The 15,031-nt window shown below is 46.6% G+C and overlaps 1 protein-coding gene across 2 annotated transcripts in view; it reads left to right on the forward strand.

The window, feature by feature from the left end:
• Positions 1-1,102: 1,102 nt before the first annotated feature.
• Positions 1,103-15,031, forward strand: part of RAB11FIP1 (RAB11 family interacting protein 1) — a 39,877-nt gene continuing 25,948 nt past the window's right edge. The window contains exon 1 of one of the 2 annotated variants that reach the window (XM_032288238.1): positions 1,103-1,546. In XM_032288238.1, the coding sequence (XP_032144129.1) occupies positions 1,176-1,546 (371 nt within the window). In that variant the 5' untranslated portion in view covers positions 1,103-1,175. The remainder of the gene's footprint in view (positions 1,547-15,031) is intronic. The other variant, XM_032288239.1, reaches the window with a different exon arrangement.

A 15,031-nucleotide genomic window follows, 5' to 3' on the forward strand; every position in this document is an offset into this window, starting at 1 on the left:
GCCTGGCCAGGGAGAAATGGGGAACTGCGGGCTGGAGGCCTGCCTCTGTCCTGATGTTTGATTTGGCAATCCCACTTTCAGTTCCTTCTTTCTTTCCTTTTTCTAACTCAGCCTCACCTTATCTGGTGAGGGGAGGGCAAAATAGGACACTCCCACATTGAACTCATGCCCCCCAGAATACCTTCCCCTGCCCCCTAGAATACCTTCCCCTTTTCGGGTCCTCATAAGATCCTTACCTTCCTCTGCAGCCGCCTTCCTCCAGAGCAAGACTCCGCAGCAGAAGTAGAAAGCGCAGTGAATTGAGTGGGCACCTTCCTTAGCACCCTCATAGTTACCAACTTTTTTTTTTTGAGACAGAGTCTTGCTCTGTTGCCCAGGCTGGGATAGCAGTGTGGCACCATCTTGGCTCACTGCACCTCAAACTCCTGGGCTCCAGAGATCCTGCAGACTCAGCCTCCCAAGTACCTGAGACCACAGGCGCTTGCCACCACTCCCATCTAATTATTTTTAATTTTTTTGTAGAGACAGGGGTCTGGCTGTATTGCCCAGGCTGGTCTCGAACTCCTGGGCTCAGGAGATCCTCCTGTCTCAGCCTCCCAACGTGCTGGGCATGGTTATTTACTGACAACTCACCATAAGGCAGGCGCTGAGCCAAAAACTGTAATGCATTATTATTATTATTATTATTATTATTTTTACAGCAATCCTAGTAGATGATTGTCAGGTGAAGAAATTGAGGCTTGACATTAGGTAATCTGCACAAGGCCACGACTGGCGATGTGGCCCTGGAAATGATGTCTGCCTCCCAAGTCAGTGCTTCGGCCAACTCCTTCCAGCCATGTGACCTTTGGCAGCTGGGGGCCCCATCCTCACCGACCATCTCTCAGATTAGATTCTCCACGCGCCCGCCCCTGCCCACGTGATCCTCCGCCTGCCTGGCCCCGCCAGCCCCGCCCCCGGCGCCCTGGTGCCCCGAGCTGCCAGGGCCGCGGAGGCCGGCGGGGCGCGGCGCAGCAGGTGGGGCGGGCGGCGCGGGCAGGGGCGGGGCCTTGGCCTTGACGGGCGGGGCCTGGCGGGGGTGTGGCCGGAAGCCTTAAAGTGGCCTGGTCGCCTGGGCGTGCCATAGAGGCCGCCAGTCGCGGCGATCTTCTCGCGTCTGGGGTGGCGTCCTCACCATGTCCCTAACGGCCTCGGCGGGCCGGGGCCTGGGGGCCATGTGGTCCCCAACCCACGTGCAGGTGACGGTGCTGCAGGCGCGGGGCCTGCGGGCCAAGGGCCCCGGGGGCACGAGCGACGCGTATGCGGTGATCCAGGTGGGCAAGGAGAAGTACGCCACCTCGGTGTCGGAGCGCAGCCTGGGCGCGCCCGTGTGGCGCGAGGAGGCCACCTTCGAGCTGCCGCCGCTGCTGTCCTCCGGGCCCGCGGCCGCCGCCACCCTGCAGCTCACCGTGCTGCACCGCGCGCTGCTCGGCCTCGACAAGTTCCTGGGCCGCGCCGAGGTGGACCTGAGGGAGCTGCACCGTGACCAGGGCCGCAGGAAGACTCAGTGAGTGCAGGCAGGGAGAGGAGGGCCGGCCTGGGGCGCGGACCCGTCGGGCAGGGCGGCCTGGGCGCTGGACCCTTCGAGAGTAAGCCGGGCAGCAGCGGGGAGACGTTTCCGGACCGAGCCCTCGGCCGGTGCTGGTGTTCTCACCTGGCTTCCCCTTCTGGAGCTGTCCCGCCCGACTCTTTTAGCTTTGGGGCTTTTTGGAAGCAGGGGCCGTATTTGGGCGCGCGTGTGTGTGTGTGTGTGTGTGTGTGAGAGAGAGAGACAGTCTCTCCCTCTGTCGCCTGGGCTGGAGTGCAATGGCAATGGCACGATCTTGGCTCACTGCAACCTCAGCCTCCCAGGTTCAAGTGATTCTCCTGCCTCAGCCTCCCGAGTAGCTAGGATTACAGACGTGCACCACCACGCCCGGCTAATTTTTGTATTTTTAGTGGAGATGGGTTTCACCGTGTTGGCCAGGTTGGCCTCGAACTTCTGACCTCAGGTGATCTGCCCATCTCGGCCTCCCAAAGTGCTGGGATTACAGGTGTGAGTCACCGCGCCCGGCCTGGAGCGCTTTTGAATTTGCTGGACGCCCCTCAGCTTCTGACACACTGTAAGCGCCAAGCGAATTTTAGATGAATTGCAACTATAGGTGAGCAAGTGTTTTCTTACTAAGGTGGGTAGCCCGTGTCTCTGATACGCGCCTTCGCTTGCGTGGAAGGCCTCCGGGTATTTCACTGAATAGAAGAACACTTCGAGCCGAGAATGACTGGGCCAGGGCGCAGGACAGATAAACCGAAGGCTTGAAACCCGCCGACACCCCCGCCCTAAAGACTAACCCGCCTTTGCACTGCGGGTCGGGTCGGGTGGAGGTTGGGGGAGGGGAATGGCATGTGCCGACTGTCACGTGATTGCAACTCCCTTCCCCTACCACGTACTTGCCTAGGGGGTTGGTGAAGAGAATTTGCCCCTCCAGAAGGAATGCTACAGTTGTGTGGTGTGTCACCTGGGCCCGGCATTAGTAAAGATTTCCTAGGGTTGGAGGGAGCCTGCGTGGGCCCTTGGCTGAGCAGAACTGGGCATTGTTTCTCTTTGGAGTTGGTAGATCTCTTCTCTCTGGTCCTAATCCTGGTTGGTGTCTGCTCACCTGTAGCTCCCAAAGATTGTGTCAGGGTATTTCACTTCCGCAGTAAAAACTGGGCAAAAACCATTCACTCCAAGATATTACCAATTTATTTGTTCCTTTATACAGGTGTTTGGAAAGGGTAGTGATTGACCCAAAGGAACGTTTAATTATGTTCATCTAGTATACCAAAGTTAGCCTCGATTAGCTTAGCTGATTACTTTGCTAGACCTTAAATATGCCGGCCTGTCAGCTAGCACCGAAAGCCTACAGTTTAGGAAGCACACTGGTTCACTTTGTGTGTTTTAGATATACATAGCCTTTTAACTTTCCCTTGTGAGGGAGACAGGAAAAGCCAGAGCGAGTTGTCCAGAGGCTCCCTTTGCTGTGGGGTGGGTTCCATTTCAGCATGCAGGCTTGCAAACAGAATATCTGATGATGCACTTAGCTGGCCAAAGATGAATAGGTATTTCTGAACTCAGATAAAACTAGCCTTGATGTGAGGATGGATGGGGTATCTCACAGCATCAATTTACAAGCCATAAGGTGAGCAGTGTTTTCGCTAAGGAGGGGCTGCAACGATGCTGATCTTCATCTGATTAAACGACACTGGGGGTGTGGGCCGGCTTCCCTTCCAGCTGCAAATGGGTGCTGTCGGCCATCCATTGTCTTGTGCCATCCCAACATGTGTGTATTCACTTCCTTCTCTGCCACCTGTTTCTTATGTGGACATTTTATCCTCTTGAGAGGTGGATCACATCTCCCTGCCAGAGATGGAGATGCCAGAGTCCTGGGTCCAGAGCCCACGGCAGCCCTGACTCATTGTTGGGCTTCTCTGTCCCTAAACACCCAAGTTTCCCTATTTGTACAGAGAGCATGTTGCCAGACTTAATTGATGTTTGTAAGATGTGTCTGGGTTCCTGGATTAATGGGGCCAGTGTATTCAAGAGTGATTGAAAAGGTTCTGTAATGGCTTTGTGAGAGATTGAAACCTCCTTGAGCACTCTTTTTTCAGGAAGAGTTTAGCCTCTGCATCTTCATTTTTCTCATTTTCTGCAATGTAACCTTAAACCTACATGGTTACTCCCATCTGTTATGTGAACCGATTACCGCCTAGTCACAGTATTGACATGCAGGAAAATGGTGCTTAGTTGATTTTTTTTTTTTTTTTTTTTTTTTTCTTAAAATAACTGCAAAGGAAGGCTTCTTTGCACCTCTGTGAGTAGATGAAATTGCAAGCTTTCCATCTACAACTTTCTGGGGCTTTCCAAGGTGCTAAGGGTGCTGTCTGATGCCCTGGTGCCCAAGATAGCTGAGATTTAAAGAATAAGATATGCAGGCCAGGCGCAGTGGGTCATGCCTGTAATCTAGCACTTTGGGAGGCCGAGGCAAGTGGATCACAAGGTCAAGGGATCGAGACCAGCCTGGCCAAGATGGTGAAACCCCGTCTCTGCTAAAAATACAAAAATTAGCCGAGCATGGTGATAGGCACCTGTAATCCCAGCTACTTGGGAGGCTGAGACAGAGAATTGTTTGAACCTGGTGAGCTAAGATTAAACCACTGCATTCCAGCCTGGGCGACAGAGCGAGACTCCATCTAAAAAAATAAAGTAAAATAAAAAAATAAGAATAAGATAGGCATTGAAAAGGCGGAATTTTAACGGAAGGAAATGAGTTGTACTAGAAAAGTCATTTGAACTGGTTATTAATGGTTTGACTCCATTTCAGACACTAAAAACAAGAAACAAAAGGTAAAGTCTTAGTCTGTAGATATCTGTGTGTGTGTGTGTGTGTGTGTGTGTGTGTGTGTGTGTGTGTGTCTGTCTGTCTTTGTCTTAATCTCTAGCAAAGAAGAGTTGCTGCAACAGAGTATGACATTTGTTGTGGGTCCAGAAGCTGAAACTCAAGGCGTTAAGAGCTAACCGTGCAAATATTTTCATTTGTTTTCTTGATAAGGCCCCAGTGTCATTTATTCAGAGTCAAGATGTGATGACATATGCTTTTAAAACACCAAACAAAGGCTGACATATAGATAGGATGCATCTAATAGGGAAGAATGTGTGGCCCATTTGTTAGGGAAAATGGAAATGAATTGACTTTGCACTTACACATCTGTTAAGGGCCTGGGGTCTCAGTGGGTCTCAGGTAAATGGGAATTGGTTAAGTATTGTGACTGCAAAACAGACATGAATCTAAGAGGTAGAATCGGGTGACCAACATGAGGGATTCTCTGCTCAGCTCTCTAGTCTCACGTAGTTTGGGATCCTAGACTGATGGAAACCTTTTTAGGGAGCTAGACATGGTGGTTCCTACCTGTAATCCCAACACTTTGGGAGGTCGAGGCAGGAGGATCTCTTGAGCTCAGGAGTTCGAGACCAGCCTAGGTAATGTGAGACCCTCAACTCTACCAAAAAAAAAAAATTAGCCAGACATGTTGGCAGGCACCTGTAGTCCCAGCTATTCCAGAGGCTGAGGCTCATGAGAAGATCGCTTGAACTCAAGAGTTTAAGCTTAGGGTGAACTGTGATCAGGCTACTGTACTCCAGCCTGGGCGGCAGAGTGAGAGCCTGTCTCTAAAAAAAAAAAAAATCTCTGTATCTACCTACCTACCTATGTACCTAGCTGTCTAAATATATATGGCCGGGCGCGGTGGCTCACTCCTGCAATCACAGCAGTTTGGGAGGCCAAAACAGGTTGATCACCAGAGGTCAGGAGTTGGAGACCAGCCTGGCTAACATGGTGAAACCCCGTCTCTACTAAAAACACAAAAAATTAGCCAGGCATGGTGGCGGGTGCTGTAATCTCAGCTATTCGGGAGGTTGAGGCAGGAGAATCACTTGAACCCAGGAGGCAGAGGTTACTGTGAGCTGAGATTGCATCATTGCTCTCCAGACTGGGTGACAAGAACGATACTCTTTCTCAAAAAATAAATAAATAGGGCCGGGCACGGTGGCTCATGCCTGTAATCCCAACACATTGGGAGATGGAGGTGGGCGGATCACTTGAGGTCAGGAGTTCGAGACTAGCCTGACCAACATGGAGAAACCCTGTCTCAACTAAAAATACAAAATTAGCGGGGCATGGTGGTGCTTGCCTGTAATCCCAGCTATTTGGGAGGCTGAGGTAGGAGAATGCTTAAACCCAGAGGTGGAGGTTGCTGTTAGCTGAGATCACGCCACTGCACTCCACCCTGGGCAACAAGAGCGAAACTCTGTCTGCAAGAAAAATAAAATAAAATAAAATAAATAAAAATTCAAATGAAAAACCTTTTTAGAACACTAAGAGCAACAAAATTTGGGAAAATAATTTTTTTTTTTTTTTTTTTTTTTTTTTTTGAGTCAGAGTTTCACTCTTGTTACCCAGGCTGGAGTGCAATGGCGCGATCTCGGCTCACCGCAACCTCTGCCTCCTGGGTTCAGGCAATTCTCCTGCCTCAGCCTCCTGAGTAGCTGGGATTACAGGCATGCGCCACCATGCCCAGCTAATTTTTGTATTTTTAGTAGAGACGGGGTTTCACCATGTTGACCAGGATGGTCTTGATCTCTTGACCTCGTGATCCACCCGCCTCGGCCTCCCAAAGTGCTGGGATTACAGGCGTGAGCCACCGTGCCCGGCAATAATTTCTTAAGAATAGATTAAAACAAATATTTATGCAGCCTGCTGACTAGGCTGTTGTGTAACTAAATGCCATGAAACTTAATATTTCGAGTCTTCCCCACATGAAGAGAGTGGGTGATGAAGGGCCATGTTCTTATATCTATTAAGACTCGAGGGAATTTGGTTGCATATGAAAGGAGTTAGATATTATAAAGGCTTAGATACTTTGAAGAACTGCAAGTGTAATAAGATGCTGAAATAAATTGCCAACAGAAATGTGGGTTATATATATATAAAAAGCAAGGGCTAGACAGTTGTTTTTCTGGAAGAGTTGGATGCAGAGAAATGACATAGATGACCATAGGTGTCCATAATTCACATATTCTAAGCAATGGGTGTTTGTTTTTATACCTTTAGGTTTCCTAAGCACATTTAGATTTTGCTTAATAGGTTGGAAAATTCCAGTAATGTTATTACTGATTACATTTTTCTTTTCTTGGAATTTCCCCTAAAGATAATATTGAGCCTTACTGGAAAACTCCCCAGGTCTCACAAAGCCACAGTCCCCTCCCACTCCAGTGTAGGAAACTGAGATAGCTCAGTGCCCAAGCCTGAATTCTGTGTAACTTCTAGAATAAACAACCCTAACCTACTTATGACAAAGGAATGAAATGACTAAAAAGGATGAGAGTCCTTCAGAGTTGTTCTGGTGATGTGGAAGATATTCCATCATGTTTTTTAAATGGTATTGTTTATGATTTCGTTTGTAAGGCGTTCAGTTAGTATGGAGAAAGTTCTGCCTGCATTTTTTTCCCCGTTCTTGTTTATAAAGTTCGTCTTTTTTTTTTTTTGAGACAGGGTCTCACCCTTTCCCAGGCTGGGAGTGCAGTGGCGTGATCACAGCCTTGACCTCCTGGGTTCAAGCAATCCTTCCCCATTAGCTTCCTGAGTAGGTGGGACTACAGGCGTGTGCCACCATACAGAGCTAATTTATTTTTGTTTTCTTTGTAGAGATGGGATGTCACTGTGTTAGAGGCTTTGCTTGAACTCCTGGGCTCAAGCCATCCTCCTGCTGTAGCCTTCTGAAGTGCTAGGATTACAGGTGTGTGCCACTGCGTGTGGCCTTATCCATTCTTGTAGTCAATATTTTTTAATGCCTACTATGTGCCAGGTGCTGGGTATACAGTGTAAACAATGGTGAAGGAAACAGGGATGATTCCTGCTTTCAGGAAGCCCAGAGCCTTGTGGGTAGCGGGCACTAAACAAATGAACATGTAATCCCAGCACTTTGGGAGGCCGAAGTGGGAGGATCACCTACAAAAATTAGCCCAGCGTGGGGGTGTGCACCTGTAATCCTGGCTATTTGGGAGGCCAAGGCAGGCTTGAACCTGGGAGGCAGAGGTCGCAATGAGCCGAGATTACTCCTGCACTCCAGTGTGGAAGACAGAGTGACACTCCATTCTCAAAAAAAAAACGAAAACAGAAAAACAAATGAACTCACAAATAAATTACAGCTAGTGCTCGACTTACGACCACAATTGGTTCCAACAGACGGGTCGTAACACGATTTGGTCGTAAGTTGAGTAGGCTATATGTACAGTACTGTGAAATGATGTTATAAAAATCTTTAAGTCATATTTTATCATAATTTTCTTTCATTATTGTTATATGTCATAATTTTCTTTGTTCATTTTATGCCATTTGTATCATCTCTACACCATTTTGTTTCTTATTTTTACATTCGTCAGGTTTAAGTAAAACACTGCATTACCAGTACAACTGGCTTAAAATTTGCAAAACATACAAAATTACAAAATACAGGTGCATACAAAAATACAAAATACAGGTGTAAAAAATACCATAGGAAACATTTTCCCAATTGCAAAGCATATCAAAAGACATAAACATGTACGAAACATTTTATTGGCCGCTGGTGCTTGGCTGCGAATCGTTGATGTTGTCATCTGAGGCAGCAGTTGGGGTTACAGGAGTTGGTTTTTTCATAAACATGGTGAGCTTTGTCTGAATTGTATGTTTCTTTTTTTCTTCATAAATTTCACCATACGGATGAAACACATCATGCGCCATCCGTTCAATCCTTGCAAATCGTTCGATGTTTGGATCCATTGCTTCGAAATGTATAAGAAGTTTATTGGGAGGGGTTTGATGAAAAATATCCAAGACACAAAACACAGATTGCTGTACCGAGTCTGGGATAACAGTTGAAATGGTGCACGTGGAGATGGTAGTGCTGCCGGAAGCTGGTCTGCACTGTCGTACGCCCAGCTGGGCAACGTTTGCGCTGCCAGACGCGGAGCAGTCGTGGCTAGCGATTGTGGTCGTAAAGTCGAATGGTAGTAAGTTGCATAGGTCGTAAGTCGATCAATACCTGTATCACATATTGTGATAAGTACTGTGGAGGAAGAGGACAGGGAATTATAGAAGAAAAGGGAAGGAAGGACATGATTTAAAGGAGACTGCAGGTATCCTCTCTGAGGCAGACAGCTGAAAATGAAGAGGAATTTTCTAGTGAGGAGTGGAGGAAGGGGCCTGGTTGGGGAGGAGCAGACTGTGCAAAGGCCCTGAGGCAGGAATACCTGGGAAGTGGGGGAGTGCTTACGTAAGATGAGGCTGAAGAGGAAGGCAGGCTTTGCTTAGGAGGAATGGGAAGCCACTGAGTATTGAAATTAAAAGCAGTGGGGGCTCACGCCTGTAATCCTAGCATCTTGGGAGGCTGAGGCAGGTGAATCATGAAGTTAAGAGATAGAGACCATCCTGGCCAACATGGTGAAATGCCATCTCTACTAAAAACATAGAAATTAGCTGGGTGTGGTGGCACCTATAGTCTCAGTTACTCAGTAGGCTGAGGCAGGAGAATCACTTGAATGTGGGAGGCAGAGGTTGCAGTGAGCTGAGATAGTGCCACTGTGCTCTAGCCTAGCAACAGAGCAAGACTCCGTCTCAAAAAACAAACAAACAAAAACAGTGGGTTAGGCTGGGCATGGTGGCTCACACCTGTAATCCCAGTACTTTGGGAGGCCAAGGTGGGTGGATCACCTGAAGTCGGGAGTTCAAGACCAGCCTGGCCAACATGGTGAAACCCTGTCTCTACTAAAAATACAAAAATTAGTGGTGTGGTGGTGGGCACCTGTAATCCCAGCTACTCAGGCAGCTGAGGCAGGAGAATTGCTTGAACTTGGGAGGCAGAGGTTGCAGTGAGCTGGGACTGCGCTATTGCACTCTTGCCTGGTCTTGATAAATAAATAAATGCGATGGGTTGATGCGGTTCAATTTATTTGTCAGAGATCACCGTGGCTCTTGGGTAGAGAATGAATTTGAAGCTGGCCTAACTTAGAATTAGAGGAAATGGGAGGCTGTTGCAGTAATCTAGATGGTAGATGGTGGTGGCTTGAACTAGAATGATGGCTGTGGGGGTGGACAGAGGTGGGTGGATTTCAGAAATATCTTGGATTGGATATGGTAGGGAGGGAGGGAGAGGAAGTAATAAGAATGAACACGTAAAATCAGGAATGCTTGTTGAAAGTGAATCAGGAAGTGGCGTCTGTTTTCTTTCCCTTACAGTCACTGTGATACCAGGGTGATGTCACCATTACAAAGACAGCTTTGGGCTGTGACACCTGTGAGTAGAGTCTTCTGTTGGAGTGAATTAGTAGGAAATGCCATTGAAACCAGGGCGTGTATGTATGTGTCTGCCCGTGTTTACTGATTCAGTATGGCCAAGTCTTTGTCTTGTTACAGCAGAGCTGCTGTGATCTCATTGATGTGCTCTCACACCACAGATGAAGTCACTGCTTTATGGAATATAGGCGAACATAATATATAACAGTAGGAAAGCTAGACCCATAAATGAAAACAAATCCCAGTAAGTGAACCAGTTAAATGTTTTTTGGATTACGAAAGGTAAGTGTGGAAGAGAGTCCTGTGCCTTTTTCATTTTACTGAAACTGTCTTTGGTTACAAAGACTTCTATTGTATTTCTATAACTCCCATCAGAGGAAGGTTTTTATAAATAGTATCTGGTATGTGATTTTAATTGTAGTTATTAACTTAAAAAATGTTATAATTACATTACAAGCAATCCACATGCTTATTAAAACGCCATCAACTCCAACATGCATTTGCTGACACTACTCTTCCTCTCCATTAACGATAATCTTAGATATCCATTAAGATACTGTGGTTTTCATTGCTATACGCCCTGGAAAATTGTGCTTCTTACCCTATACTTTTGAAGGAGGGACAGCTAGCTCTGGCTTAGCTCCAGAAGGATTCAGAAGCTCTAGCTCTGAATAGACAGAGTGATGGGAGGTCCTTTTAGGACTTATCTTCATCTCAGAGCACTTCCCTAGGTGGCCTTTGGCACAGATCTCTAGACCTAAGGGTCTCTGAATTCCAACAAAATTAACACCCAGACCCTCGTATTGGCAAAGAGAGGGGTTCTGCTCTCCACAAGGTGTCCAGGCTCAGCTCTCAGGCGCCAGCTGGCTCAGGAGGAGGCCAGGCCTGACTTTGCCCTGTTTTCTTCTGGGACAAGGACCATGTCTGTCGTGTCCTTTGCTGTGTCACCCAGCACAGCAGGGGCTCAATAAACGTGTCTTTGAAGGAGGCAGTGGTTGTGGTTCCTGTAGGCGCAGGGCAGGCAGTAGATTGCCTGGGTGACCATGGAGAAGCGTTTAATCTTACATTTAATCAGGTAGATTATAGACTGGGGATGTCTGAAGTATGAAATCAAAGCTCTGCTTCTTTCAGTTTCCCAGTTTGGGGTATGGCTTCGTGGTCAGTGCCTCTTTCTTCCTTCCTTCTTTTTTTTTTTTTGTTGGAGTTTTGCTCTTGTTGCCCAAACTGGAGTGCAATGCCGCAATCTCGGCTTATTGCAACCTCCGCCTCCTGGATTCAAGCGATGATTCTCCTTCCTCAGCCTCCTGAGTACCCTTTTCTTAACACTGAAGAAGCAGGTTACCTTCTGCGGCTTGCTGGCTAATGATGCCTGTGGCAAAGGAGGCAGTTTTCACCACTAATGAGACAGAAATTCCTCTCCTGCAGGGAGACGCCTGTTGATAATCTGTTAGAGGAAAATCAAGGGCTTTAGTCTCCAGGGTGTTCCTGAGGGACACATTTAGGAATGCGCCTGCAGAGAGAAAAAAGGCAGTGGTAATTATCTTTTCCTGAATGCTGGCCTTTGAATGGAGTAGAGGGAAGGCATTTATAAGAAACCCCCCAAAAATATTTCTAGAGGTATGACTGCCACACACACTTCACTTTTTAAAAAGGACATGGCTAGCCTCTACGTAGAACAATGAAGGCCTCTAGAAAGCCTGGTCTAAAGAGGCCTCTGGTTCTTATAAAAGAATGGGCATCCTGTGTGAAATACAGTAGCAGCAGGCTGGGGCCCCGACGTTGCTTCAGACTGCCCCTTTTCCATTCAGAGACTGTGACATGTGGTTCACCAAAATAGAACTTTTCATTTTTACTAATCATTTGTTATTGAAACAGAATTTAGAAACGCTTTTGGTGTTACCGGGTGCAGTGACTCACACTTGTAATCCCACCAAGGTGGGCGGATCACTTGAGGTCAGCAGTTTGAGACCAGCGTGGCCAACATGTTGAAACCCCGTTTCTACTAAAAATACAAATATTAGCCAGGCGTGGTGGCATGCACCTGGTATCCCAGCTTCTCAGGAAGCTGAGGCAGGAAAATCACTTGAACCTGGGAGGCTGGGGTTGCAGTGAGCCGAGATCACGCCACTGCACTCCAGCCTGGGTGACAGAATGAGACTCTGTCTCAAAGGAAAAAAAAAAAAGAAATGCTTTTGGTGTAATTTTTTCCCCTTCCTTTGGACTTACCTTGCTTATGGAATAAATCACAGTACTCTGCTCCCTTGCCAGGAACTCTCATAGAAAGAAGTATGGGAGTTTGTGTGGTGAGGAGGGGCTGAGTGTTCTCTGATGTTGGTCATACTGAAGTTTGTTTTTCTTTTGTCCTGGTTAAGGGATGGTGAACCAAACTATTGCATTTTCTTTTGCCATTCTTTTTTTTTCTTTGAGACAGACTCACTCTGTCACCCAGGCTGGAGTGCAGTGGCGTGATCTTGGCTCACTGTAACCTCCACCTCCTGGGTTTAAGCAATTCTCCTGCCTCAGCCTCCCAAGTAGCTGAGATTACAGGTACATGCCACCACAACTGGCAATTTTTGTATTTTTAGTAGGGATTGGATTTTACTGTGTTGGTCAGGCTGGTCTTGAACTCCTGACCTCATTATCCACCCACCTCAGCCTCCCAAAGTGCTGGGATTACAGATGTGAGCAACTGAGCCCGGCTTCTTTTTCTATTCTTAAAGTCTCTTTGTGTGAGGACCCCCTGTTGCCACGAGACACTATTCTTTGACAGAACAAATAAATGCATCAGTGGCATTTACATTTGAGCAAGAGGTGAGATACTGGATTTGATGGTAGGAGAGTAACATGTGTGGCTTTTTGAGATTGGTAAGTCACAATGGTGAGTGTGGTAGACATGTTTAAAAATGAGTTAATTTTTCTAATTTTTAGAGAATTGTTAAAGATGCTTGGTATTTCCTTTAGTGTTCACCTACAAGAAATTTCATATTAGTTTACACTTAGAAAACCTGTCTTGATTCATAGACTTAATTATGCCATCTTGGCACATTTCCGAGAGTTCAAGAGCCCTCTGTTTCTTGTCTCTTTCTTCCCTGCATAGAAACCCTGAAGGGGTCCATGAGGATCATGACATTGCTCGATAAGTTCCAGAAAGTATACATTGAGGGGCCAGACGCAGTGGTGGCTCAGTCCTGTAATCCCAGTACTTTGGGAGGCCGAGGTGGGAGGATCACTTGAGTCTAGGAGTTTAAAACCAGCTTAAGCAAGATGGTGAGACCCTGTCTCTACAAAAAATAAAACATTAGCAGGATGTGGTGGCACACACCTGTAATCCTAGCTACTGATAGGCTGAGGTGGGAGGATTGCTTGAGCCTGGAAGGTCGAGGCTGCAGTGAGTCATGATGGCATCACTGTACTCCAGCTTGGGCAACAGAGCAAGATCCCATCTAAAAAAATTAAAAACAAATATATATATATATATATATATATATATATATATTTTAAAGTACACACTGATCATTTTTTATATATTTTTTAACTTTGGAAATTCAGCTGGGCGCAGTGGCTCATGCCTGTAATCCCAACACTTTGGGAGGCCAAGTGGAGGGGGTTGGATAACCTGAGGTCAGGAGTTTGAGACCAGCCTGGCCAACATGGTGTCTCTATTAAAGACACAAAAATTAGCCAGGTGAAGTGGTGGGCACCTATAACCCCAGTTACTCAGGAGGCTAAGGCAGAAGAATTGCTTCAACCCAGGAGGCAGAGGCTGCAGTGAGCTGAGATCACGCCACTAAACTCCAGCCTGGGCAATAGAATGAGACTCTGTCTCAAAAGATAGAGAAATAATTTTGGAAACTATATAATACAAACCAATTTTGGAAGTGAGTCTTTTCTGCTCCCTTCAAATGCAAATCATTGTTATTTACATTTGGTGGGTAAGTTAGGGTAGTTAGGAATATGGTCTGTCGAAACTGTTAATATCCTAAGTTCCCCTCTGATAACCTCTAAATGGGTAGATAAACTATGGCATATACCCACTTCACAGAATATCATTTAGCCATTCAAAATGATGTTTGTCAATTATAAAAGGCAATAATGTATAATGTACTACAAAGAAAATTGCATGTGTACAGCTAAGTAGTAATTATAGCTAAGACTTATGGCCAGGCACTGTTCTAAGCACTTTACATATATTAAACCACTTAATCTTCCTAGCATTCTTATGAGGTGGGTGGTCCTAACCTTGTTTCAGAAGAGGAGCCTGGCCCACAGAGAGGTTAAATATCTTGCCTAAGATTTCTCAGCTGATAGTTGTTAAAATGTATGGGGAAAAAAGACTTCAAGAAGATTTATAAAAAGGCAATAGTCAGATTAGCGTGGGACTGAGTCAATTTTTGCTCTTTTTTTTTTTTTGAGATGGCATCTCGCTCTGTTGCCCAGGCTGGAGTGCAGTGGCGTAATCTCGTCTCACTCCACCCTCCGCTTCCCAGGTTGAAGCAATTCTCGAGCCTCAGCCTCCCGAGTAGCTGGGATTACAGGCGCGTACCACCACACCAGCTATTTTTGTATTTTTAGTAGAAGTGGGTTGGCCAGACTGGTCTTGAACTCCTGACCTCAAGTGATCCGCCCACCTTGGCCACCCCAAAGTGCTGGGATTACAGGTGTGAGCCACTGCAGCTGGCTGTCATTTACCAGTTCTTAGAATTCAGTTTGGTGCCTACAAACAGCCTTTCCATGATGCTGAAGGGGCTGTTTTAGGGTTTCGGGCCAAAAAACGAGCCATGACCCATTTGCTACTCTCATGATTTACCAGTTTTTCCAAGTAGCTGACAATGGGCAGAGGGCAAGGTCTAGGTAGGCAAGGTTGGCTGATGGGTAATTCTGTGTTCAGAGTTAGATGATGATGACAAGCCACCTTGTTCAATACCAGCACTCATTAAACTGCGTAGCTTCTGGAAAGTACACAGCACAAACGTTTTATAGGTCATAAACATTTCTATCTGTTTGCTGTGCATTGCTTCTAGGTGACCAGAAGGAAAGACTGGACATTTTACCCATATGGAATAACTCCTTTTCAGACCCTTTTTAAAAGATGTTCTCAACTGCTAACCACATGATTTTTAGCCTAATTTTTTATTTCCCGGGGA

This window comes from Sapajus apella, unplaced genomic scaffold (assembly GCF_009761245.1).
Source record: "Sapajus apella isolate SASKATOON/1434 unplaced genomic scaffold, GSC_monkey_1.0 scaffold21, whole genome shotgun sequence".
NCBI lineage: Eukaryota > Metazoa > Chordata > Mammalia > Primates > Cebidae > Sapajus > Sapajus apella.